This window comes from Seriola aureovittata, chromosome 1 (assembly GCF_021018895.1).
Source record: "Seriola aureovittata isolate HTS-2021-v1 ecotype China chromosome 1, ASM2101889v1, whole genome shotgun sequence".
NCBI classification, from domain to species: domain Eukaryota; kingdom Metazoa; phylum Chordata; class Actinopteri; order Carangiformes; family Carangidae; genus Seriola; species Seriola aureovittata.
In genome coordinates, this window is record NC_079364.1 from 31,569,379 (window position 1) to 31,597,257 (window position 27,879).

The 27,879-nt window shown below is 41.9% G+C and overlaps 1 protein-coding gene across 1 annotated transcript in view; it reads left to right on the forward strand.

Annotated features, from left to right (window-relative positions):
- Positions 1–396: 396 nt before the first annotated feature.
- minar1 (membrane integral NOTCH2 associated receptor 1) overlaps positions 397–27,879 on the forward strand; it is a 49,100-nt gene continuing 21,617 nt past the window's right edge. Inside the window, exons 1-4 of the mRNA XM_056383241.1 lie at positions 397–1,093; positions 1,475–2,390; positions 4,341–5,813; positions 27,567–27,824. Of these exons, the coding sequence (XP_056239216.1) occupies positions 1,536–2,390; positions 4,341–5,813; positions 27,567–27,824 (2,586 nt within the window). The 5' untranslated portion in view covers positions 397–1,093; positions 1,475–1,535. The remainder of the gene's footprint in view (positions 1,094–1,474; positions 2,391–4,340; positions 5,814–27,566; positions 27,825–27,879) is intronic.

Consider the following 27,879-nt stretch of genomic DNA (forward strand, 5'->3'; position numbering starts at 1 on the left):
AAGCCTTGTGTTATAGTAGTCTCACCAGTATGATACAATATAAAAGGCCTAACTGTAATTACAGCCTACTTCTAGTACCTAGAATAAATACAGTGTGATATACACACATATACAATTAAGGTGCTTCTGTTTTATACTTCTACCACACTTAATGTATGAGGCAAATATTGGATTTCTTACTACTTACGAAAGTAACTACTATCATATCTATATTATAATTGTACTACAGTTACTCAGCTACAAATTAATCTCACACAGTATACTTGATGCATTGTTAGACTACATTACCAAATAATATATATATAATAGTACAAATGAGCTCAATGTCAACCAAACACATCACTGAAATGTTGTTTACTTGATACTGAACCAGAAACAAAAATTCAATTCCATCGGACTGATTATAATAATGAATTCTGACAAAAGCCCTTCTTTAGTAAAATGAGTAGCATTTTACTGACATTTGTACTTTTACTCAAGTCACAGTTTGAAAGCAGTATTTTATTTGTAACTGAACATGTGTTCACTGCGGCATTATTGTATTTTCTTACAAAATATGAAAAAAAAAATTCTTTACTTTTCTCAGGAACGCCTCTCCAGAGCTCTTATTTTGAAAGCGTAAACCGGTAGTGTAAGTGTCTAATCTTTTTTGAGATGACTCTTTTCAGCACAGAATGCAGTTTCAGTTCCCGGACAGCTCCTCCAGCACAGCGGCACAGCAGCGCGGCGGAGGCAGGTGTGCAGGAGGCAGAGAGGGGGGCACGGCGGGCAGTGGAGACGGCGCGTGGATCCACGTTTAACATCAGAGCCAACCGGTCACATCTCATCAGCATTCACCTGTGCGCGTGCACGTGAGGATGCACTGTGCGTTCTCGTTTTTGCTCGCCGCTTTTTTTTTTTTTTTTTTTTTTTTTCTGATTTCGACTGACTGATGGGTTAAAGTTGATCTCAGTGAAACCCTCGCGGATGCAGCCGCGTGAAGGCTGCGCGCTGCGGATTCAGTGCCAGATGATGTTGGATCACTCTGCTGGATCTCTGCCGTTCTGCGCCGGGCTGATCAGATGATTCTCCACTCTGTTCCCAACAACTCAGGGTGAGTGTCGGTATGCAGACACAGCTGAAATGAGACTGATATCGTCCCAATGTACGCACCCCGCTCTGTTGGAGGCTGTGCAGCTGCCGCTACTGTTGGAATGCAGGTGGAGTCGGTGTCAGATGCTCTGCTTGTGAGGAGCAGGAGAAAATTTCCGCTAGAAGGGTTTTTTTTATGTGGATCACAGACCTGGTGACTGTGTGTAATGAAACCAGCACAGTACATGACATTGTGACTGTGTCTGTACTGAGGACAGATTCCTCCTGCTGTTTGTTAGTGAGAATCTCTGATGTTGTGATGTTTTCTTTGTGTCCTGTCAGGGATAAGAAAAAACAACAACAGATTAACTCTGCATGAATCTTTTAACTGTGTTGTTTCCAGGTGCCAAGCTTCTCCTGCTTTAGGACCTTCTCTGTAGGCCTGTTCCTGCCACCCAGCAGCCATGGACCCCCTCCCAGAGTACTCTCAGTTCCTGGTCCGGATCCTGGAGGAGCTGGACACCAAGCACAACACCATGTCCTACCAGGACCTGTGTAAGTCCCTGTGTGCTCGCTTTGACCTGGTGCACCTGGCCAAGCTGCGCAGCCTGCTCTTCTACACGGCCTGCCTGGACCCCGCGTTCCCGGCCACGCTCTTCAAGGACAAGATGCGCAGCTCCATGGAGGACCCGGAATCCAAGAAGCTGATGGTGGCGGCGGACATCGTCACCATGTTCAACTTGATCCAGATGAACGGAGGCACGGCCAAAGACAAGCTCCCCGTGGTGCACAGAGCCAAGATCCACAAGAACAGGTCTGTGGACCAGTGCAGGTCTGACAGCGAAGCCTATAAGTATCAGGACTGTGACAGAGGGGTCGGTTACGAGCGCAGGGATCACCCCAGGGATGGGCACCACCACCACCACCACCACCACCATCATCACCACCGCCCCCAGCAGCACCCTGTAGCTCAGAATACCCCTCCCTGTCCTAAACTGTCTGAGTGCAAAAACTGCGAGCAGTTTATTCCCACCTCAGACCCCAACTTCCTTCTGGGAGTCGGCAAAGACCTGAAATGTAGAGCAGCCTCTCTGGACAAACTGCACCATCTGCCCCAGTACTCCAGCAGCAGTCCGCCCTCTCCACCCTGTGAAATGCAGAGCACCTACTTTCCCATGGACATCGACAGCGAGTCCACCACCGACCAGGAGTCCCTGCAGCACCTCGGCCATCCGGAGCCCTTCTCTGTTCACTCCTGCATCCAGAAGAGGAACATCTTCAAGGAGGACTTTCACAACTTTGTGGCCTTCTCACCACAGGTTTGGTTTTATATGATGCTGTTGAAAGATGTGAGAGAGAGAGGGCTAGTTTGATTCAGTGTTAATGTAACTCTGCTGCTGCCATGGTTCAGGAGACATAAAGAGATGAGTGGAAAAAAGGATTTTCATTAGCAGATGTTGAAAAGAAACAAAAATTGAGTCTACAGAGAATAAATTAAGTGTGTTATATCAAAAGTGCACAAGTTATTTTTTCTTATATTCAGTCATTTATTTATTTTTTAAAGTGATGCGGGATTCGAACCAGCGCCACTTGACGCCCCTATATTCAGTTATTTTAATGTATGAAAATTCCCCAAACCCTCCAGAAACATTCAATTTACAAAAACAAAAAACTGAAAGTCCTTTGTAAAGCATGTTTACAAAACTGTAACCAACAAATATTTCTGCTTGGTATGTGATTTAACACGTAGTTGTTTAGTCATTGATTAGTTTTAACCGACAGCTGACTTTCAGCATTATCTGTTTCACCAGTTTATCAAGAATTACAGTCATAGAAATATCGCTGCTGTTACTGAAAATACCAACATAAACTTAAATGCAATATAAAATGCTCACAGGTGATAAATAGTTTTTAAATTAAACTGTTAACTGATTTATATGTGGATGTGTAATTTAGGCGGAGCAAACTGGGCTCAGCTGTGATCAGTGTCTGGTATGGCGACTGTCGGGGGACGTATGGTACAGAACATTCAGTTCAGGAAGATTAGAGCACAGTTTGAAGTACACCTGACATTCAGAATAAAAGCTCTTACTCATCATTCTGTAAAAAAATATTTTATATGATGTAATGGAGCATTTAACTCACACACCAGCTAAATAAAAGCAGGGAATAGTAATCTAGTATTTTCACAGTGTAGAAATTCACCATTAAATGTAAGAGTCTTGTATTCAAAAAGACGAGTTATCAAGAAACTGTACTTAAAGTATCAAATGTTAAAGTTCTTATTATGCTATCATATGTCATATAACATGTAAGCAGCATTTCAGTGTTGTAGCTGATCAGTGTTCACTACTTTATATGTATGTGTGTGTCTGTATGTGTCTATTAGGTTCATCTAACAATGCATCACATGTTAATAACTTTATCGTATGTTTTGTAAGTAAAAGCCTCATTTTCAAATTAATTAGCATCTAAAGCCATTAATAAAATAAATAAAAAATGAAGATAAGTAGAGTGCAGTATAACGTACAAGATTTCCCATGAAATGCACTCATGTTAAAGTGTAACCAAAAACGCTACAGTACAGTTCCTGAATAAATGTACTTGATTACTTTCCACCGCAGCAGAGAAACGGGGAAAACGCTGAAATATTTTATATTCTAAATGCTGCACTAAATACACAGAAAACCAGGAAGTGACAGACTGTGGGTCATTGTACGATTCCTCCGTGATTGTTGAAAGATAAGTTACATCTCAAAACACATCTCCTAACCTGTATTTTATCCTCACATATGAATTATACATTAACAGTCGAGTAGGATGCTCACAGTGTCTACACAGTGATAGTGTTCATACACAGCTCTTATTGGCTGATGGTTTGTCTCCTACAGGATAGGACATGTCTAATAATCTGACACAAGTTATTCATTACTGCTTTGAATATAAAAATCAGCTTGCATTATCTTAACACTAACCCCCCACCTCTTTGTTCCTGAAGGTCAGACCTTTTATTGGAGTCTCATTGTTCCCATGAACATGACTTGACTCTGCTTACTTAAATACTTTTTCCACTGTATCAATTCCTTATTTCTCTGCTCAGTTTACTAATCCATTTGCATTTTGTTTCTAATATATAACCCCTGCAGGGCTCCACTGTTGAGCAATATTTTATAATTCTACATTTGTCTGATTCGTCAGTACACTGTTTCTGCTGAATCTGTGTCTGTGTATTAAAGTGGCTTCACTCCCTGTCTGGGTTACTGTCGTAGGTCATCACCACTGAGAGCAAACAGGGCATTAAGGCTGCAGAAGGCTACCACAGGAGGGAGCTGCACAAGCCCGCCACCTTCTTCAACCACAGCTTTGAACTGCCTTACAGTAACCCCTACTTCGAGCCCACGCTCAACTCCCCTCTTCAGGACAGACGGAGGGTGAAGCACGAGAGCCTGGACGACTTACAGGCGTCGACATACTTCGGTCCGACCACGGTGTCCGAGTGCGTCAGCAGCAGGAAGCACACTAACAGAGCGGGGAAGCAGCCGGCGTGGCCCGTGAAGAGCCTCAGTCTCAACACAGAAGAGGGCCCTGCGGACTTTGAGAGGTCATTTCTGAACAGCAAACCACTCAAAGAAAACCACCACCGGACTGTCAGCATCATCAGCGCTGACAACGAGCAGCACTTTCAGAGCCCGAAGGAAAAGGTCGTCGCGTCTCCCTCTGGATTTGCAAAGAAAACTAACGGAATAAAAACCAAGGAAGCAGCACTGATATCGAGTGGGCCTGTGGGTTTGGACAAAAGGGAGGCGGCCAAAAGGTTTAGGGACAAAAATATGAACAGTCCGTCCTTTCAAGGAGGAGACAGCTCCTCCAGCGTCGGGACTCAAACAGAGCAGGCTGAGAAGAAGATGAAGGAATACCCAGCTAAGTTCAGTGACAGAGAAAGACACGCCTTCAAGCACTCTGACGAGGACTCTGAGATCGTTAGTGACGACATTAGTGACATTTTTCGTTTCCTGGACGACATGAGCGTTAGTGACTCTCTGGGCGTCGTCCAGTCGTCATGCTACAACAGCACCGGGTCTCTCTCTCAGGTAACGCTGAAGTCTGAAGGCGACAGCTCCCCTGAACGCAACACGGTCAAACTAGCCAAGTCCAAACTGGACCGCCTCTTCCATTCGCTGGAAAACACAGACGATGAGCTCAAATCGAGCGTGTGCAAGCTGGTGATGAGGATCGGTGAGATCGAGAAGAAGCTGGAGTCTCTGTCGGGGGTTCGCAGCGAGATCTCCCAGGTGCTCTCCAAGCTCAACAAGCTGGACGAGAAGATCCAGGAGCCCGAGGCCAACGGACGACACAGGGAGACTGCGCCCGGGTGCAACGCCACGCCTGACAAGTCACATCCCCACCCACAACCACTTCTCGACGCCTCCCTCTCACCTCGTGTTTTCCAGTGCCACACCACCGGCCACAATGTCAAAGTGGACAATGGCCCCAAGGGGGAGTGGTGCTGCTCTGACGGCAGTAACGGCGACAGCCTCAGGGTGAAAGCTCTGAAGCAGAGCATGCTCACCAGGAGGTCATCCCGCTCACTCAATGAGGAGACCAGCGCCACTGAGTCAAAGGTGGCCAGCATCACCAACTCCCCCCGGGACTGGAGGACGGTGTCCTACTCCTGCCACCCTGGAGACGAGGGCAAGGACAAGGACAGAGACAGCAAGGACAGGCACCGGAAGGCCAAAGAGGTACAGACACTGTTTTTACATTCACTTTTAAATGGGACATAAAACACAGTCTTTGACATAAATAAAACATGAAGCACGGGTTCAGTTAGTGGAATAATCAAACAGAGCAGATGCAGTACATGAACTAACAGAGGCATCAAATATAGATACATGTTTGTCCTGGAAGGAAACACACAAAGAATCAAAGTGAAAAATGAAAAGTGTTGAATAGATGAGGGAAGGAAATCAGGATGCTCCTGCACTTTGTGCTGCATATAAGATTGTAGATGAAATCTAATATTGCAGGAAAATCACAAAATAAATCCTTCACACAGAGTCTGTGTGGTGTTACATGTAAGACCAATTAAGTTTTCTGTGACACTTGGTTGACCTGGAAATATTGATCTTCTTAACTTTACCTACACATTTCTCTCTGCTCTTGCATTCAGAGAAGATAAATAATGTCTTTATTGATAGGGAACATGGATTAAACTGAACTGAGGTCAGTGACATGGTTGAGAAATCATATTTAACTCTCATATTTTGGGGTTGGACCTTTTAAAAAGGTCCCATATTTTACGCTTCTCCTGTGTTTTATTTGAAGTGTTGATCCATAAGAGATATATTTGTGGTTTTAAGAAAAACAGGTTGGTGAGCCTCTCCTCTGATTGGCTGACTGTTTTCTGAGTGATCCAATAAAAATATAGCACATTTCACGTAAACACTCAGAGAAACCAAAGCCTGCAAGGTTGGATGGTGGGTCCAGGTGGGCGGGGCTTGGGGGTGGCGACTGCTTTGTTGTGACATCACAAAGTTACAGGAGTCCTGGTGGCTGGTTTTAAGGCTCAGTTTCTGAATATAGGCTTTATGCATTTCTCTGTGGACTGAGCCTTTGATACTTTCACAGTATTAATATAGAACCTAGACCTGCTTTATAATCAAACTACACATGGACATCTACCTTTAGACTATATGGACCTTTATATTAAAACAAATGACCCATTTCTGATCATTGGAGTCCTGTAATAGAGTGACCAGATCCCAACAAAGCAAATGTGGGGCAAAGAGTAAGTTTGTGTGGGACAATGTGGCACATGTTACGACTGCTGAGCTGTACAGTGTGCTAAATGCTAGTTATTTCACCTGCTGTTAGCCTTTCTGTGTGGAAATCTTTGGGTTACATTAGGAGTGCATCCATACATCAGCACATCTCTTTTTGAGCCACTTGTTTCTTGTGAAACTCACATGTACTGTGTTGCTCTCAGAATCACCTTCCACCGGTTTCACCCACATATATCTTTGTTGTAGCTGCATTTCTTTTTCTCTGTGGTGGTCTCCATCACATTCTGCTGAAACCTCCATAGCTTGTGACTTTGCGGTGACTCACAGTTTTCCCTGTTGGGCGTAGGGTAAGCAGCAAAGACGGTGACAGGTTAACCTGCACTTGACCCATGTGAGCAGTTTTACATCAAACGCAGCCCCACAGTGACAACCTTCCCTGCTTTCTTCACAGCCATTTTAGATTAGACATCTCAATATGTGGGACGTTGGACAAGGGATAAAAATGCTCGTCACCTGGTCTTCCTACCTTGTAAAGAATTTAGGCATTACGTTTTCAGGGATTTATTACATCCCTGCCAGGTGGCTTTGTTGTTAGAGAGATGACAGGCTTTAAGGTTTCAGTTGGAGATGTCCTGCTCCCTGGAGCTGCTCCAGCCATTTAAATGGATCCGTTTTTACTGTGTTTTGTCCATCTCAGCGTACTGGTGTTGTAGCGCTGCTCTCCTCTACAACAGTTCAGCCCTACAGTGAAAACTTGTGTGTGTGTGTGTGTGTGTGTGTGTGTAACATCTAGGCTGGCAAAATACATGGGATTGTTATGCTCCAACTCTAACTTTGTCTTCCTCATACAAGACATGTATGTAGCAGCTTCCTTATCCGCCACTGATCATCACCTAGAAGCTTTTCATTGGGTTTTTTTTTATTCAGACACACTTGTTTGCTTTGATATAAGGACATTCTCTGAGAATCAATGCTATGAATTCTTCCTTTTATCTGGTACATTATTAAAAATATTAATGTTTACATTAAGAATGGACCCAAAGCAGTTGTATTAGTGCAGGTTTTTTTAACATGACCAACAGCTTAGATGCACATCTCAAGAAAGAGAAGTAATGTGCAGACGAGGGTACAGATGACTTCTTCTTCTATCGGCCTTTTCCTGCACATCTTGCTCATGGCTTCGCTTTTGTCCAGCTCTTCTCTGTCTTCATAGTTTTTAAATCCAAAATGCAAGAACATCTGCCTTCAGACCGCTGCCTTCAGTGTCTCTTTGTCTCTCATGTGACCAGATCTCGTTGCATGAGAAGACTGGTCACGTGAGAGTAACAGGGTTACAGCTACTGTATATACTGTAAATACTGTATATTAGAAGATCTATCTTGGGATTTTATGAATCTATATTGGATCATTCAAATCGATTTGAATTAGAATTTTCTATTTTTTCTTGGTTACAAACTCAGGATCAATGCAAGCTTGTTGAACTGTGTCATCTTATGATTATTTTAGCAAACCCAGGAACAGTGGTTCCGGTGGAGAATCGTTTCAAATGCCATCAGTTACCATGTAATGAATTTTCCCCTCTTTTAAGTAGATAGTATCCACCCGATCATATCGCTTTCATTTATCGCCCTCCAAAATCAATCAGCAGCTTCTTATCCGCACTTGTTTTTTAGTATGACAGAATTGTTTTTTGTGGTGATTTTAATATCCATGTCGATGGCTCCTCAAACGCTCACGCTGCTGACTTTTTAAACTTTTTTTTGTGGAAAACGCATAACCATGGCCATACCTTATACCTTGTGTTGGTCTTAAGATTAGGTGTTGCCAGGCCCAGTGTTGGTGCATTGCTATCTTGAGACAGTAGATGACTGCATTAATGAGCAGCAAAAACCTGGTCTGAAGTCAGTGGTGCAGTATTTCACTGTTATTTTAAGGGCACACTGTCACAAGAGTAATATGTGCCGACATACATGGGCGCACAGAGCAGAGTGAGCTGAAGATGCTCTTACATGTTTGGATGAGTCAGGTGAACATTACAGTACAGCCTCAGAAGGTCAGAGCTTCTTTGTGACATGTTGTGTATATAACGTTGTCATGTGTCATAGATGACACTCTGAGACTCTGCAGAGAAACGTACTTGCTACCTGGTAGATGCTCCACAGTGTTCCACATTCATCACCTAAATTTGTCCACAGTTTCATAATGACTTAATATTTATTCACACTTCTCATCATATCACATCAAATATTTCTAACATTGTGATTTGTGCCGTTACTTCACTGTAGAGCTGTGAGCAGCACTTTGATTGGCTCAGCCCTTCTTTGCCCCGCAGTGCGCACAGAGCTGCTGCATGTGCGTGCCAGCACTGCGCTCACTGGTCAGTCACAATATACAATCTAACTCTGTGTGAAACACTGCGTCGTTGTAATAGCAATACACAAAGGTGCAAGTGCACCTGGCTTTTAAAGGGAAAGGGAGTTGGCACTGTGATTGGATTACTGGATGTTACACCCAAAACACTCCCATGAATAATTACAAGATTAAGTACAATCCTATTAAACAAAGCACCTGGTGCAGAGACACATTTTTTTCCACCATTAAAGTAGCAAAAGTGACATGGACATGCCCTAGCATTTGCGGCCATGAGGTTTGGATCAATAAAATAGAGCCCATAGTAGGAGTGGGCATGATTAACCGATCGATAATTGATAGTAAAGGATTTTTTTCTATCACGTGGAATCTGATCGATCTAACGTGTGCATTAACAAGGTTGTGTTGTGTAGTGTGTCTTGAAGCAATGCAATTAATTTCACTATGTGGCAGCAACCAGCCGGGGCGCAATTAAAATTTTCAACAGAGAAAACTGAATACTGCCGATACGCGGTCTGCAACAAGCAGGTAAACATGAAGAGAGCGAGGCGAAGTTTGGCGTGGGACCATTTTGAGCTAAAAAATAGCTTAGCTCATTGTAAACATTGCAATGCCGTCTACAACTACAACACAACACCAACCCCAATGATGTACCACTTAAACAAAGTACACCTGACCGTGGTTAAGGAATCATCCTCCTCCTCTCAACCTGCCATCACCTCAGACGGATGTGCTGACCATAAGTATTGTTAAAGGCAGAGGTTTTCGAGATCTGATTAATTTAATTGAACCAGCATATTGCATTCTGTCATGACACACCAGCGCTATCACAGTCGCTGCAAAGAGCTACAGCTAGCCCCAGCTGACCGGGTTGCTCTAACCACAGACTGCTGGACTGCCTTAACAGCAGAGAGCTACCTCACCATCACCTGCCACTACATTGGCGATGACTGGCAAATGAACTTGTTGCTGTCCTGTCGGATCAAACTGTAACCCAAGCTTCAACATGCCAGGGTCCTAGACCTGAAGGAGGAGCACTGGCAGCTGATGGAGGACACACAGCCTGGACTGAAGTGTGCCACCACTGTCATGTCTGCAGAGAAGGACGTCTCCATATCCAACACTTATTCCGTCACCTTCAGCCTCAACAACACCCGTCTAATGCGCAGAGAAGGAGACGGAGATGAGCCCAGAGTCATTGAATTCAAGGAGAAAGTGCGGTCCTCCCTCAGCAACCAAATGAAGGTACACTAAACTATTTGGTTGACATGGTTTCCATAATATTTAAATGACGAACTATGAGCACCGCACATCTTTTTTTTCTGTTTAAATAATTAAACGTACTTACTATAGTTAAGATTTAATTGAGGAAAAAGGTTGCTTTCTTTAGTATTTTCTGCCATAGGCATTTTTGATATAAAACAATTAATAATTAATCGACAATTGAACGTTAATTTTCCCGATAATCAAATAAGTAAATTTCTTCAAATACCTATCCCTAGCTGTTTACCTGTGAAACAGATAACATTAACACTGTCCAACCCCACTTGTCTTCTTCTTCAGGCTCTTGCATATTAATACAATGTCAATATTCTGTACACTTTTTAATTATCATAGCCCACCCCCATCTGAACACTATCATACCAATGAACTGGCCGACTGCTTTAACTCTCAAAGTCAGGTCTAAGCCTCCACCAAGAAAGCAGCCTTGAATAAATCATATTTGTAATCAATGGTGGTGGTAAGTTGGAGTGTATGAAAGCAGAGCGGAGATGGAGGAAATCAGGTCTCCAAGTACAGTATCAGGCTATAAAGAAGTTATTACTTCACCACAATAATATGGTAAATAATGCAAGAGCAGAATACATCTCTGAACTTATCTAGGCCCATCAGCATAACCCCGGATTTCCAATGAAGTTATTTAAATCAGCTGGTAAAGCCGACCCTTGTGCCCCTTCAGAAAGTGATGTTGATTGTTGATTGTGTTATTATAACACTATTTTTGTGCAGTCTGAACAAAGGTATTTCCTTATCTGCCTCGATAGATAAAAGAGCTTGCAGGATTCCTACAACATCAAAATGTTTTTAATTTATTTGTTTTTAATTTTTTTTAATTTTGTGTTTCTTTCCTGTAAAGCAGCCTTGGGTACCTTGAAAGGCGCTATAAAATCTAAAGATATTATTATTATTATTATTATTAACAAAAATTAAATACAGAGAAACATACTTAGGTCCTTTGGATTTCACATTATCTCATATTGTGCTTATTTTTTAATGTCAAGGTTAGTGTTGTCACCAGAACCGATACTTTTCGTACCAAGTCGATGCCACGTGCCAAAAAAACTAGGCGGTACCCTTTTTTTTTTTTTTTGAGCTATCGAAGGCACCGAAATTACCGACACGTGACGAGATTGATAGTCACCCTTTTAGGAAGTAACATAAGATTGACATCCTGTTGAGGGAGGCAGTTGAATGAGAGCTCGTCAGGCCCATCAGCTCTCATTGTGCACAAGCAGGATGTCATAAACTATATGAGCAACTTATCTCATAGTGCAAAAGTTTCTTACCTCAAAAGTGACAGTAATCTACCAAAAACACGCGTAAAAGAACATTAACACTAATTACTGCATCACTGGCAACATTTGAGTGACTCGGAACACATTTAAGAACAGTTTCTCCGGCACATGCTCTGCCTCTGCCCGAGCGAGGATGAGGAACGTCCACTACTAGGCTGCAGTCTAGCCGCAATTACAAATGGAAGATGGTGAAAAGTTCAGGCACACAACTTGGTCCAGCTGCAGCACCTCGGCTTGTCGAAAGAAAACGCCAGAAGAGTCGCGTATGGAAATATTTTGCTTAGAGGCGGATGATGAGGGGTTGATAATAGGGGAGCGTGTCTATGTTCCCACTGCACTAAATTCCCACAGCCCTAACCCTATATTCCCACAGCCCTAACCCTAAATTCCCACAGCCCTAACCCTATATTCCCACAGCCCTAACCCTATATTCCCACAGCCCTAACCCTATATTTCCACAGCCCTAATCCTAACCCTATATTCCCACAGCCCTAACCCTAACCCTATATTCCCACAGCCCTAATCCTAAATTCCCACAGCCCTAACCCTAAATTCCCACAGCCCTAACCCTATATTCCCACAACCCTAACCCTAATTTTCAAAAATTTCTGTGGAAAAAAAAGTGCTAAGAAATGTGGGAACATAGGGCTGACCCCGATAATAGACCTGCAAAAGCCCGTTTGTAAATTGCCTTCACATTTTCCAAACCACAGTTGAAATGCTGTGCAATAAAAAGTTGACTGACTGTATATTTTAGCAGAGTAGTGTTTACTTTTAAATACTTGAAGGCTACATGCCACTGTTCTTTTTTCATATGTCAATAGTTGTTTCATTTCATTATATCTATTATTCCCACATTTCTGTCTCAGAAATTTGTCTCAGGGCACTAAAGCTGAAGAGCTGTGCAATAAAAAGCTGATTGTTTATATTTTAGTACAGTATTGTTTATTTTAAATTCTTGAAGGCTACATTTTTTTTTCTGCGTATTTTTCAATAAAGGAGTGAAAGAGAAAGTACATGGAATTTATTGTATTTTTTTCCATTCACTCTCCTTTTAGCTCCAGCTCCTAGGAAAAAAAATCTTTACTCCCCACCTCCGTCTGTGCGCTGCTGTTGGAAACCAGGCTGATGAGTAAAACCAAAACAACGAGCTGAAAGGTGCTCAAACGCTCTGTGATGCTGATGGGAACTGCAGAGTTGATGATAAATCTCTGCAGGTTCTTTATTTCATGTGTCAACTTTAACACCACACACAGCCATTTACTCCATTGTCAATATAAAAAATACTAGTACAGCTTTTAACTCTAACTATATAGTTTTATGGTTCCACGCCAGCGACAGCCAGGGCCTGAGGCATTATGTTCCCGGGGTGTTTGTCCATCCGTCCGTGTGTATGTCTGTTGTTCCAATTCTCATGAACGATATATCTCAGTAACGCCTTGAGAGAACTTCAGACTGGACTCAAAGATGAAGTGATTAAATTTTGGGTGGTCAAAGTTCAAGGTCACAGTGATCTCACATTCTTGTGAACGCGATATATCAGGAACACTCAGTTTAACAATTAAACTCAAATGTCTACAAGGATAAAATGAAGTGATGACATTTTCTATCCAAAAGGTCAAAGGTCAACTTCAATGTGACATCATAATATTCTGCAAAAACACTTCTGACCTTTATTTGCACCCCCACATTTTAATGTATATAACCGCATACAACCATGCTTGCAACACAGGCGCACACACACAAACACACACACACACACACTCACTCACTCACTCACTCACACACACACACACACACACACACTCACACACACACACACACACACACACACACTCCGATCAGCTGATTGTAATGAAGCTGCTTGTTGTGTGTAGGAGCTGTTGTGATTCAAGAATGGAGATCAACAGACAGACGGAACATGTCATTTAGTTCAGTTTCTTAGCTGCTGCTTTTTAGAGAGAGAGACTCATTATTTGTGATTCAACATGGCCATAAAATGTATTTGTCATCTTTCTGCCATCACTCAGGTTATCCATGAAAGAGAGAGAATGAGACAGGCAGGCAAAACGGCACACACTCCCTTTTTTGATCGCTCGTTTCTCTCTCGCTCGTAGGGTAACGTAACGTTGGCCATCAGCAACTTCGCAGGGTGATGATTGGACGACAGTTAAGATCGCACAACCATACACTGTGTATATAATTTTATAGATGTTGTGATGCAAAATGTGTGTCAAATCAGCTGAGAGGCTGGAAGGAGTTTCTATTTTTGATGAATCCACCAAACTAGATAGCTGGAAAATGGAGGATGCAAAAGTGATGTAAAAACATCATTTAATAGTCCTGCACATTGGTTCAACAAAATCTCTGATTGTTCACAAATTTATATCGTAGTGCTGTAAATATAATTATTATTATTTTGCAGTATCCAGACTTGATAGTAAATGTTGTTGTGTTATTTAGTTGGAATTCTCAGTCACTGAGATCATTTTTGTGCTTTAATTATCACTGAAAGGTCACAGTGTTTCTTTCCCCTTGATCTGTTAAGAGGGCAGAAAGTAATTGACAATTTTGATGATGGATTAATCATTTTTGTCATTAAATGTCAATCGTGCTGTACAGTCTCTTTTATATCATTGTAAACTGGTTTTGAACTGTTGGTCAGACAAAACAAGACACCGAGGCCTATGATTGACAGTTTAATGATTAATACAAAAATTGATCAACAGATTAATAAGTAATGACAGTAATCATTAGTTGTTTCTTTTTTCAGGTGAGCTGCAGTCATTATAATATCTTCTGTTTCACTGGAGACCCTGTGGGATTAAAAAGCACTTCCATTGTCAAATAACAGCAGCTGTGTTGAAAGATACCAGCAGACTCCAGTTAAATCTGAGCTGAGATGTAAAAGAGGCTCTGTTACTGTCATGTGGCTACTGTTGCATCTCCTACAGCGAATAGGTGTATTCACAGCCATTCAACGAGATAAGGAATTAATCCTGTCAAATTAGAGAGACTAGAAATTGCCAAGTGGACAGGTCGCCTCTGGGTGCTTGAGAACTGTCGGTTCAGGCCTCTGTTGCATTTGTAATCTGTCATCACGTAACAACCGGAGGCAAAAACATCCTCCATCCAAGTACAGTTCAGGAAAGTGTGACTGCTTTATTCAAAGCTGAGAAGTGGAAAAATCCCATTTAGTTTCTTTATAGTTCCTTTCTGTAGCAAGACTGCAGCTGTTTGGTTCCAAAATTGGAAATTTTAATTGGAAAAATTACAGTTTATGATGTGGATATAGCTTCAGTAAAATGGAAATAAACATCTTTGAAAAGACTCGTGTTACTTATTTGAAATGGATAACTCAGTATGTTGGAATTTGGATGTTGTTTGGTCTCTTTCAGTGATTCACATGTTTAGATTGATTTCAATCTTGTTTAACCAGTAGATGAAAAATCTATTTGTGGTTTTAGAGGGAATTATACACTCACCGGCCACTTTATTAGGTACACCTGTTCAACCGCGCCATGTCACAAAGCTCAAATCATCAAACTGGTTCCTTGAACATGACAATGAGTTCACTGTACTCAAATGGCCTCACCTTTGGGATGTGGTGGAACGGGAGATTTGAATCGTGGATGTGCAACCAACAAATCTGCATGAAGCTATCATGTCAATATGGACCAGAACCTCTGAGGAATGTTTCCAGCTCCTTGTTAAATCTATGCCACAAAGAATTAAGGCAGTTCTGAAGGCAAAAGGGGGTCCAACCCAGTACTTGCGAGGTGTACCTAATGAAGTGGCCAGTGAGTGTATGTTGGAACTATTTCTTGACAAACAATAGTTGATCTTCACCCAGCACCTCTGTGCAGCATCTATGGCTATGGTGCAAGGTGCTATGGGGCACCTAGGTAGCTCAGTACCGATAGGGTGCTCAGTGCTGTGGATGAATTTAGTAACTGTATATTTGCATCTCTATAGCAGGATGTCACAAGGAAGGGGTAGACAGTACTGACAGAGCAGTGAGAAGACAGGCTCTGTAATGAGAGTATACATCTATTACTAATGTGTGCATTTGTATGAACTCTACAGGTAGATCAATACACTACAAAAGGCACTGCACCTTAGTGAATACACATAAAATGTTAGCTAACTCACAAATGAATTATCACAGAGCACAATGATTTGATTGAATCACATGGTGCTACTCTGTTAGAAACTGAACGCACCTGATGCATTTGATGACGTCTGATCTGGGTGTAGAAATCACCTCAAGTCTCTCTCTTTGTAATCTCGAGAATTATTCATCAAGAACCATAAGCTATTACATTTACTGGGAGATTTAAAAAATGTTAGTGTGATATGTGAATATCTGCTGGGCTCTGGCCCAATTTAACCCCTGAATATACCTACTCTTTCAAAGTTACACTTGTTTTCAAGCCTCCTCATTCATATAATGTCAGGCTCCTTCATCCTAGTTGTCCTGATAAAGGTTCACATTCACTCCATCATTGATAAGTCTGTATTGACTCTTCCCCTTACTCCAAAAATGGTCAAAGAATATCGTCGTCTTTTCTAAATTCTGCCCCTGGACAGTGACAGGTAGTTTTGAGGTGTTTGCATTTCGAATTAAATGTACAAACCCCATCCTCTGTGTGGCTATCTATTGTCCTACTAGATTTAATTCAGAATTTTTATACAAATTTCACATTAAGGCTTGATATTTTTACACACACTTAATGAAATGAGATATTCATTAAGTAGTGGACATGTTTACTTATTCTCAGCTGATGTTTGTCCTTAAATTTTTATCAGCAGCTGGAGGTAGATATAAATATGTGTGTAGGCTGATGGATCTCTGTTGTAAAAATCTTTGCAGATAAAGTTGAGTTAAGCTACGACGAGGTTTGTGATAACAGTAGATGATATCGCTGGTAGAGGAACAATCAACACAGCTCATTATTTTTAATTAGACCCTCCCCATGGAAAATAATCATTACCTGCACTTCTCTGGCACTGTGTGTGATATTAAAGAATTTTCCCTCCGTATAGCAGAGGAGAGCAACCTCTCCAGTCTGAACTGGCAACCAAAAAGCACGACAATGAAATTATTTTTAAAAAGCCGTCAGAATTCAGTCGAGACCAGAGACTGTGATATGCAGGATGGAGGACGAAACCAAGAGAGTTGAGTACAATGTTTTTTATAGTCAGGTGTCAGCATCCGTTTTTAGATTATCTGTATGGATATCTATATTATCTATATGCACTTTTTGTGGTGCATCTCTTAAATGGAAAAATGAATGCCCATATAATTTACTGCACACTGTACTACAAGCATGAAAGGCACAGAAATATGTTTTAAGTGTTCCTCATAAAGATTTCATCATCAGAGCATTTACCTGTCATTTATTGTGTTTACACTGTATACATCGAAGTAAACACTTTCCACTTTCCATTCAGGAAAACTGATGATTAAAGTTCCTCTCCAGCCATATTTAATATTTTGTTTAACATGATTTTCACACATAAAGAGTGAAGAAAAATCAAAAACTTGAAGTTCATCTACTCTTACTTCCTTATTGAAAAATCTGGATCAGGCCTTGAGCCCCGCCCACCACCTGCTGTCTCCAGGTGGACAGGTGAAAGAGCAGAAAGTATCAAGATGGTTAGAGGAGGAAACATCAGAGAGACTCAGCCACATGTTTGAGCCTCAGTCAGACCCAGACTCAGAGGAGGAGTCTGAGACCAGAACCAGAGACTAGCAGACGGATCAGAACACTTAGCGTAGTTAGCATCTTTTATTTGTTTATGTTGTTTGTTAGCTTGTAACTGGCAGTGGCTGACACAGTGTTAGTGGTTGTGCTAATGCTAACTCTCCCTCTCTGTACTGACAAGGTTTCAGGTGTATTTAGCCCCGCCCCCCGTCCCCACAAATTGACAGGATTGGTTCCTTAGGTTTGTGACATATGAAACCCTGGCTGTCTGAATCTGTGTTTATGAGACTGTCATTGGTTCAATGCAGTTCAAAGTGGAAACACTCAGTCATGGAGTTGATGATTATTTCTCTCATCTTGTCTTGTATTTTATAAAAAACACCGCATGATATTAAAAAAAGATTAAACACTGGATGTTCATCAGAGGGGTCTTTAAGTTTACATATACAGAAAAAAAACAGATCACTGTGACTCAGGCAACGTGACACGTGATTAATTATTTATAAAACAGCAGTAAATCACAAGCAGGTGGCAGTAGGCTGTTACTGTGTTGTACTGCCAACCTGTGGTTCTCAGTGTTTCTGGTTCTCAGTGCTGCACAGATTGATACCAGGTCACAGCCCTGTGATTGAGAACCTGGTTTAGATGACAGACTACGTTCCTGTGGCCTTGGGAGAAACAAGACTCTTTCATGATCTAACATGATAACTCATCTGTGTGTGGCGGGAATTGGGGGTAAACACTGAGCCTGTACAGCTACATCGTAGGCTATACGAAAGCTAACCTTGAAACACCAGCTCAAAATTGTAACTACATGTCAATGCTATGGTGACTAGGTTTCATTTTGAGGAGGAACATTACATGGAGACTGAAACAAATGTGAAGTGTTTAAGGTTCAGTTGTCATTTCCCCTGTGCTGTTTTTCTTCAGGACGATGAAAAGAAATCTGTGGTTGTTTTTGTTTTCCTCTATAAATGTTGAGTTATCATAGGAGTCCTCTGTTGTATTGAGATATGGCATTGACTTAAATGCTGATGAAACCACTTCCTTAAATTTAGCTACAGCACTATCAGAGTGAAGACATTTTCAGCTAATAGTGTGTAATCCAGTAATTCAAAAGTAATAACTGTACATAGCAGACTGATAAAAGAGGATTATGTGAAAAGACTGGTAAATGTTCAGATTCTATACCATAAGTCAGAACAAGGTTGAGGGTGTGGTCGACAGTGAAAGGTTTATTTACACACTGAGAGAAGCCAATTGAGTCTATTTGTGCTAAGGTCTAAACTCTTGAATTGTCATCAGCTGACAGGTCCTAATAACAATTCTTTTTTGGGGGTATTTTTGCCTTTAATGTGATATAGTTATATATGATATGACCAAGTAGATGGTCATGGACTTTCGGAGGTCAGGCCCACCCTTCAGCCAGTCAACATTAGAGGGAAGGACATTGAGGTGGTGCACATTTATAAATACCTAGGTGTGCACCTGGACAGTGAACTGGACTGGTTCCTGAACATGGATGTCATCTACCTGAAGGGGCGGAGCCGGCTCTTTTTCCTCAGGAGGCTCAGGTCCTTTGACGTCTGCAGTGAAATGCTGCACATGTTTTATCAGTCAGCGGTGGCCAGTGGTCTCATCTCACTGCGCTGCAGAACAGAGAGGTTCAGGAGTTCATTTGTTCCCACTGCCATCAGGCTATACAACACCTCAGCCAGAGGAAGTGGACTAATCTAATTATTATAGTTCATTTGTTATTAACTGTTAGTTTTAACAACTATGAGCTAATGGACGCATGAATTTTCCCTAGGGGATAAATAAAGTGTCTGTCTGTCCGTCCGTCCATCTGTGTAGTGAGAGAGAGACAAGAAAGTTGAGAGGAGAGTGGAGAGGGCAAAGGCACCAGGACAGACTCGAACCTGGGCTGGTGCAGTAAGGACTGAGGCATAATGGTGTGTGCTCAACTGGGTTATCCACTGGGGTAAACAAAATTCTATTTTATTAAATTATCATAATTTATTTACTTCAGAATTTCTAATGTAATTTACAGTGTTTATTTGAAATTTGTTTGTACTGTTTGATCTGCTGTAACTTACAGACTGACACCTGCCAAACCCAAATCAGCTGGCACAGTAATCACTAATCACAGTCATTTGATCAAGGTTATTGCAACATGGATGTACACACTGTGCACACCACTGCTCTGTTTTGTGGTCTAACATGGATGGGAAGATGTGACATCTCAGGGTAAAGCAGTTACAAAAAACTTTCAGAGCATCCATCAGCTTCTATAAATCATGGCACCTCTTTCCTTTTCTTCAGCCCCCAGCCACAAGAGCTGAATAGCAAGCTTTTGGAAGTGGAAATCTGGCCTGGAAAATGTATATCAGATTACCTCATCAGTCCTGACTTCTCTCTGGACTGCTACTGGGATGCATTTTGACCATTGTGCTATTCCTAGCACATGTTGTCTGAACTAGCCTCATCTTTCTCATGCTCCTGTACTCCTTTTAAATAATCTGATTCACGAATGGCAGGCACCGGGATGAAATCCTCAGAGCGATTGTCAGACCTGACGCTGGTGCAGTGGGCCCAGGGTTCGTCCTGGTGCAGGTCAACGCCCGGCCTCATGTGGCCAGAGTGTGTAGGCAGTTCCTGGATGACGACGGCATCGATGCCATTGACTGACTGTCATGTTCCCCTGACCTTAATCCAATTGAGCACCTGTAGAACATCATGTATCGGTGCATCCGACGCTGCCAAGTACTGCCACAGACTGATTTTCAACTTGAATAATTCGTTCATCAAGATTGATGTTTGATGTAGGAGTTCCCTTAATTTTTTGGAGCAGTGTATATAAATGCAGTCTGCAAAACACAGGATTACATTCAATGACAGTGTCAACAGTAACAACATCTATAAAATTTCTATAGTATATCCACATCACAACTGGTTGGTAAAGATTAGGTGACATTTGTGGCTTTTTATAAACAAAAAAAAGCAAATGTAAGTCAGACATGTTACACACCATTCACCACCTTATTGCTAAAGAAAGGACACATTACATGGTGCATTAAACACCTGAATTGTTTAATATTAACATAAATCAAATGAGCTGCAATATTCAACTGTATATTGGTGAAGCAAGTCGGGGGTTTATCCTGTGATAGGGGCGTTAACTCATCTTATTGGCTCATAAATTTAATGTTCCTTTTACCGTTTGCCTTCTCCTCTCTCATACTTGGTCAGGGTGGCAGATGAGATGATGAAAAAAGGAAAGAACTGGATAACGACAGCTGGGACTCAGCTGCCACAGTCAGCTCCTCTGCCAATGGACTGTAGCATCAACAAGCCGACCAGCTGTAATTCCAAGATGAGCCTGCTATTTAGGGCACACTCGATACCACAGTCTGGCCTGTTCCCTTTGCTATGATCAGGGGATGAACACCTTATTTTCCAGCATTAGCATTTATTTGATCAGCTAATATGTAGGCAAATATTACTTTTAAATATAGTTCAAAAAACAAAAGTAAAACCTCCATGTTTACTGTTATGGATTATTTACCTCTGTGGAAGCTGTTTTTCAAACTGGGGGAGAATGAATGGAGGTGAATTAATGTACACCAAACTATTTTGAACTTGCATTTGAAAATCCCTGTCAATATATGAGCTACCTACCAGCATCTTACAATTAACAAATGACTGTTGTAGACCAACAGACTGTATTTTGGTGTCTGTCATTAAGCAGCTGAAAGTACAGGATCTTCTTCAGGCAGCAATTGTGCTTTATTAATGGTAATGGCTCAATTAAGGTGCTGACTTTCCTGTTGATAAATCATTGTCATCACAGTTAACTTGGGGCTACACTTAGTGTTACAGTAGGTTCCGGGTTGCGAGGGGGGGTGGGGTGGGGTGGGGGGAGTGGGGGGGTTGGGAGGGTGGGGTGTGGGGGCAGGTCAGACTGGATTTCACATCCACACAATTTACTTGTGTGCTAAAAGAAAGATGGGAAAGGAAATATCATAACTGTCAGCAATAACTGAAAAAAGATACCATGGCTGGCAGGCAATCACCAACTTTCCAAAATAGCCTGAACACTCACTGAAGTCTATCATTTCAGGTGGGACACTTCATCAGGTGGAGACTGCTGGTGTGATGCTCTGGATATTATTTGAGCAAGCATGACGCAGTTCGTCCCCGGGATCACAAACCCTCCTGGAAGAGCCTGAGATACACAACACTTGAAGAAAATGAACACATAAACAAGAAAAAAACAATCCGATTTAGTGACAGCTGGGAGATGAATTGCAGTCTGTAGGTAGGCTAATCTGCATTTAAGAAACCCATAGAGCTCAGAAAGAAAGACTATTGCTAACAGAGAATCTACATATGGTCTGAAACACCTGGACTTTAACCGTGAAACCAATTTATGCACCAAAGGAAATGTGAGAGGGAGATGCTTATCATTGCCTTCAGGATTAGCTTTCTTTAATCCGCTGAAGAGGAGGCAGATTTAGGGATTCCCAGGCAAACTAGAAGTAATTAACACCTTGATGAAAGAGAGTAGAATTTTCTGGGACTCTGAACAGTGAACTATGAAAGTACAAATCATGGAGGTTTTAAGGGGCAGTAGTGGGATCAAATTAGATGCACAGAAAGAAGAAGCTTCATCAGAGGCTTCAGATGAACCCAATCTCATGAAGTGGGAAGTGCTGAACATATAATGAGGCACCTTATCATTTAATCTAGAAAGGTTTCACTAACACCATCGCACCATTTGTTTGGTATAAAAGTAGTTTTATCTGGAGGATTGGATGAGGGTCTTGTTTGATAGGATGGTGAGGGGTCAAGGGGAGGGATGAAAGGAGGTTGATTGCATGGAGTCATGATGTGGTTGGAGCCTCTAAGAACCGAGGGGTCAAGAAGACCCAGGGTGGGGGCACGTCTCGATGAGTTTATGAGCTTTGACATCCTCCAAAGGAGTTTCACTGGACCAGGAGATAAGGCTGTTGGATGCAACGGATGTGAAGGTCAGGGGTAAGCGGGAGCTGAGGCTGCACCGATTAACATGTTGACGTGGTGGTGAGAAATGGAAAGAACTGAAGCTCCAGAGAGTAGTTTGGTAGAAAAGTCAATACAGCTGAGGTACGCTATGATGGGGGATGTTCTGATTTTGAGGACTGAGTGGGTGTTGGTGATGAAGCTGGTCGAAGATATGTTGATGAAAAGAAATAGTAGATTGTGTGTGGTATGAAAAGTTTTGAAACAGCACCACCGTGAATAGTACGATAAAAGGATTTTGGGAGAGCGACTATGTAAGATTGCCTCTGATGGCCAGAGGGAGAAGATGGGGGTTCGTGTGAAGATCCGAGATGCTGCCAAGAATTTGAATTTGAAATGAGAGAGAAGAGAGGGAGTCAGCGAAATGTGGGAGGTGCGCATGATGAATTGTTGTTGGGTGGAGATTAAGGTCGGTGGGCAGATGAACTTCGTGATGTGTAGTTACTGTGAGCAACAAGGGCTGCTCAATTAATGGAAACATGACTGAAATTGCAATATGGCCAAGTGCAATATCCAAATTGCAGGAGCTTCTATTTTTTTTGGTAAAGGTAAAATGTATCACTACATGATAATGCATTGTTAGCGCCATAAGCATTGTGCTGCTACAGACACACCCAAGCCTACAAATCATATGTTTAAAAGGAAAGGGAACATGTTTGTTGGGTTCAAGACCCAACATTTTTTTTCGTGAAAATGAAATACAAAAACAACATTTCCAACTGAAATCTTGACTCATATCACTATTGCAATATCTACCTAAATAATCACAAAAAGATTTTTTTTTTGCATGTCGTGCAGCCCTATGAGCAACCTTTGTTTATAATATCAGCAGTGCTGTGGTTGTCTGAATGAAAGAGGAAGACTTTTTTGGACCACTTGTTTGTCTGTGGCTGGGGTGGGAGGACTGAATGATGTTAAGGGCAACATTTTTCTACCCTAGATCAAATATTCACTGTTGCACTGTTGTTTTCGTTGGATGGTGTCCTGTCCTGTTTTTTAGTGTTCAATGGGATTTTGCATATTCATAGCGAGAGGATTATGTTGTGGCAGGAAGGTTTGGAGAGGAGTCAGCTAAGAGGATGTACCTGTGCACATGGCAGACAAAACTTTTAGAGTGTTACCCTGTTATTTTGTCATCAAATTTAAGACAAGATGTTCATGTGAAACATAAAGAGCTTGGTAACAAGATCAATAAGTGATAGCCATGCATTTCAAATGGTAATGCAGAAAGAGTATGTGGTGCATTGCAAGCATTGAAATGCAATTCATATTTTGGACATCAGTGAGTAAAGCTGGTGGTGCTCTCTGTGACTGCAGACGTTACATATATCCTACAAAGTAGGATTATAGGCTTTAAGTTTTAGTCATTTCAGTCCGAAGGCCTCCTGATGCTTGTAGACTGTAAAGACAGACATGGTTGACTGGTGTGAGAATGGTCGGGGGGGAGCTGAGGTTTTTTTGATGACTGTTCATGAGTCATGAATGTCCTGCATGGTCAAATCACTGTATCACACTGCAGTCTCTCTGGAGATCACTGCACAGTCATCCAATTAACACAAGCTGCTGACTGCAACCTGAGAGTCACTTTAGCTTTCCTCTTTAATAAAGACAAACACACACACACACACACACACACACGCCACCTTCATTGACTGCAGAGACAGATGTCTCTCACTGTGGTTGGTATTGATAGCAGCTGCTTGTAAGCACTTTGGGATTAATGCGATCAATACTCAGCGTTCAGGAATGCTTTATTCTTCATTTTGTGTTTGCTGCGCAGACATGGGAATTATAATTCATGAGAAAGAGTGGGTTATTAAGAAAAACTGCTCCCTGGGAATCAATGAATCCTTCAATCTGATATTTGAAGGAGTATATCAGATAATAGATTTTTTTTTTTTCCACAAGAACAAATTGAATTGAGTTGTATAAATAAACAGCCCCTATACAACAGCACATAACAGTTTGTATGTTTATCACATGGCTACTCATCAATATAAGGACTGAGGTATAGAAATGCTTCTGTATGCAAGATGCGACACTTACACTCATAAACACAGACAGCACATAAACAGACAAGCAAGTAATGAAATGTTGTTCACTATATAAGATATCGGTTTTTACATTAAATAATGTTGTATGAGTTTGAAAGTCAAAATTTATAAAGGGTTGTCATATGTTGTGACACTTTATCTGTAACAGTTCAGATAATGTTTGGACCCAGGTGCAGACACAGGACTCAGCGGGAGGGTTGGCAAGGTTTTTATTAGGTAAATAGTAGAATGGGGTTGAAGGGTGGTGAAGGGCGAGGGTGGAGGCAAGCTGGCCGTTAGGGAAGGAGGTGAGATGGCGTCTGAGGTTATAGCCTGGAAGGTGAGGAGGCAGCATGGGTTGGAGTTCTGGTCTCGCACAAGGGAGAAAATCAGGTTAGTAAGGAACACGAGGGAAAACACAAGAGATGAAGTAAATACTTGGAGAGCTAGAGAGCTGCTACCACTGAAGCAGGCTGAGCAATCATGCGAGGAGGGAAGGGTGAGCGGGAGTACTTGAGCAGTAGGAGATAAGTAGATTGCAGTCAGGTGTGCAGGACCACCAGGATAGGTAGCCACGCCCACAACACACACACATACACAGACACACAGGGGAGGAGGAGACACAAAGGAGAACATGAAACTAACTTCTGCCACTATGGGTCTCTCAGTAAAAACAATAACAAAAAACGCTGTTTGGTGATGTTGTGAGTAGCATGGGATCATGGGAGTTGTTGTCTTCACCACCATTGCCGTCAGCTTCTCCCGGTTTGATTATAATGGTGATTATAACCAGTAGAAACGCTGAATGAAGCAGTTTCATATTAAAAATCAGTGACTCATCAACACTGTTCGGCAAACAAAGGACGTCTCCAGCAGCTGGGAGCTGAGCTGTCTCACATTTCCTCAGCTTGTTTCTCTGACAACTTCAGATCCAGACATCTCATGACTAAAACCCTTCATCTGGTTTGAAACCACCAAGGTGGTTACAAAACTGATGCATGCAGTTAGTGATATGTGGTCGTGGAGCGTTACCATGATTAAAATCACAGTTTTATCCAGGTTTGAGAATTGATGGAAACATTTGTGATGATATAAGAATACAACTCAAGAACATATAGAACACAGGTCTAGTTGTTTTTAGACATTTTAATGTGGAAAAACTACAGATTGTAACTTTAACCCTCAGCCTCTGATTGACCTGTTATACCTTTTGATGCAGCTCGGACACATCATCAGTGGTTGTTCTTGGGGTCATCAGGTGTTGTGGGTCTTTACCTTTTATTACCGTGTCTCATCCAGCTCCAGTGGCAAAGGCTCTTTGAGCAGGAAGGAGAAAATAGAAACGTAGCCGTGTCTGTAGAAGTTGATCCTTAATTTAACAGCTAGTTCGCCCAGTGGATCTACAATGAAGCATCAGGTGTTTCAGCCGGGTGTTGTGCTTGGGCCCTCAGCAGCATTGCAGAGGGTGCCACAGGAATCAGCAACAATAGGAAATATGTACAAACTCTGCTGCCTTTGTGTTTGTTTTTGTCATATTGTTTTGGATCAGACTTTGAGTTCTTGGTTATGTGACAGATATTTGATCAGTGGTTTTGGTACCAACCCACTCACTCCTCCTGTCGCTGTCTTGTGGTGTACAGGGGAGCAGGCACATACCCACCTGTCTGCATGGAAATTCAAATTATACTGAGTCATTGAAATAGACGTTTTATGAATGTGTAATAATAATCCAGAAGTCCAAGTCCACTGGCCTTTCGTTACATAGCTTTAATGTTGTCACAGAGAACATCATACGTTCAAACACTTCTCAAATCACCCGGGTAACAGGAGATAGGAATCAGGGCCAAGTCTTTGACAGCAAAAGAATTTCTCAGGTAACAAGTATAAGATATTATTACTGGTAGTTAATGACAAATAGAAAAGTCAATAAAGAGGTAAAAATGGTTTAAACATTGTTCATCTCAGAAGATTCTCTCCTTCAGAGTCATGCAGGGAGGGTGAGCTTTTTTCTGAGAGGAGAGAGAGAGTGCAGTTGCCAGCTGTAGGAGATTAGACATATAGTGTATAACAAAACTTAATAAATCATCTGTGTGTAAGATAGGTTGCCCAGCTTGGAAAAACTGTGTTAGATATGAGGCACCATGGTGTCTTTGAATTAGTGATTAGAATTGGTTATCCAAGTCAATTCTTTGAGTTGTCTGATTGGCTGTTGTGTGACTGACTGAGATAACAGTTTAGTTGTTTTGGTTCCAGCAGTTCACATTGAAACTTGTCCGTATTTTGAAAATCAAACTTAACCACTGCACGCTGAGATGATTCACTGTGGCTTTCATCGAGAGCGAACAGACTGTGGCTTCTTCAGGTTCACTCAGTACAATTACAAGAGTGTTCACAGATGTGATTAGTACATATACATAGGTCACATGACCAGTTATCATCTGCATTTTGTCATTTTTCAAAGTGTTAAGCATTTTTTTTAAAAAAGATAAACATATTAAAAAAGGTAGATGTTGTTTTTTTCAGGATGACTCAGACTATTTAGAAATGTCCCCAGAATGACACAGGTAATGAATGAAACAGTAAATGTCTCACTAACGACTCAAATGAGGACCAGGTGGGTCAGTGACTCTCCTTAACGACCCCCAAGGTGTTAACGACCCTATGAGAAGTTAAATGCCTGGAACTCCTCACTAGTGAGTGAAGAAGCGGATGAGGGGATTTTACTGTCTCTCCAGGCATTTCCATCAGCGGTCTAATGATTTTAAAGATGTAAAAAATAAAACCGCTGCTCTGCAACAGATCTCTGGAATTCAAAGTCTCTAAATGCACATTATGGTTGATCTACAATGATTAACTCTTGTTGGCCTGGAATAAAGCAAAGTACAGAACTGAAACTGATTAAAGAAACCTGGGGGAAACTTCTCTAACGATCTTTCTCTTCTCTGATCCTCTCTCCATTTCCAGGCAGAGCGAGAGCGTCAATATGAGCTTCCCCAGGCCCACCTTTCCCCCAACCCCCACCCGCCCATGATCGAACAGGTTTTCTCACCGCATCCCTTCACCCCCTCCATCAAGGCCCACGTGAAAGGCAGTCACCTCTACACCGACCTGAGGCTCACCAGCCTGTCAGATGCCAAGCGAGGCCAGCCATCCTGGACCATAGAGGAGTATAAACGCAACTCAGGAGAGAAGGGGAAGCAGCTCACGGCTCTGGACCTGCAGGTACTGGACTCTGCAGACTCATGGCAGAATCACAACAGGGCTGTTAGGCAGTGAG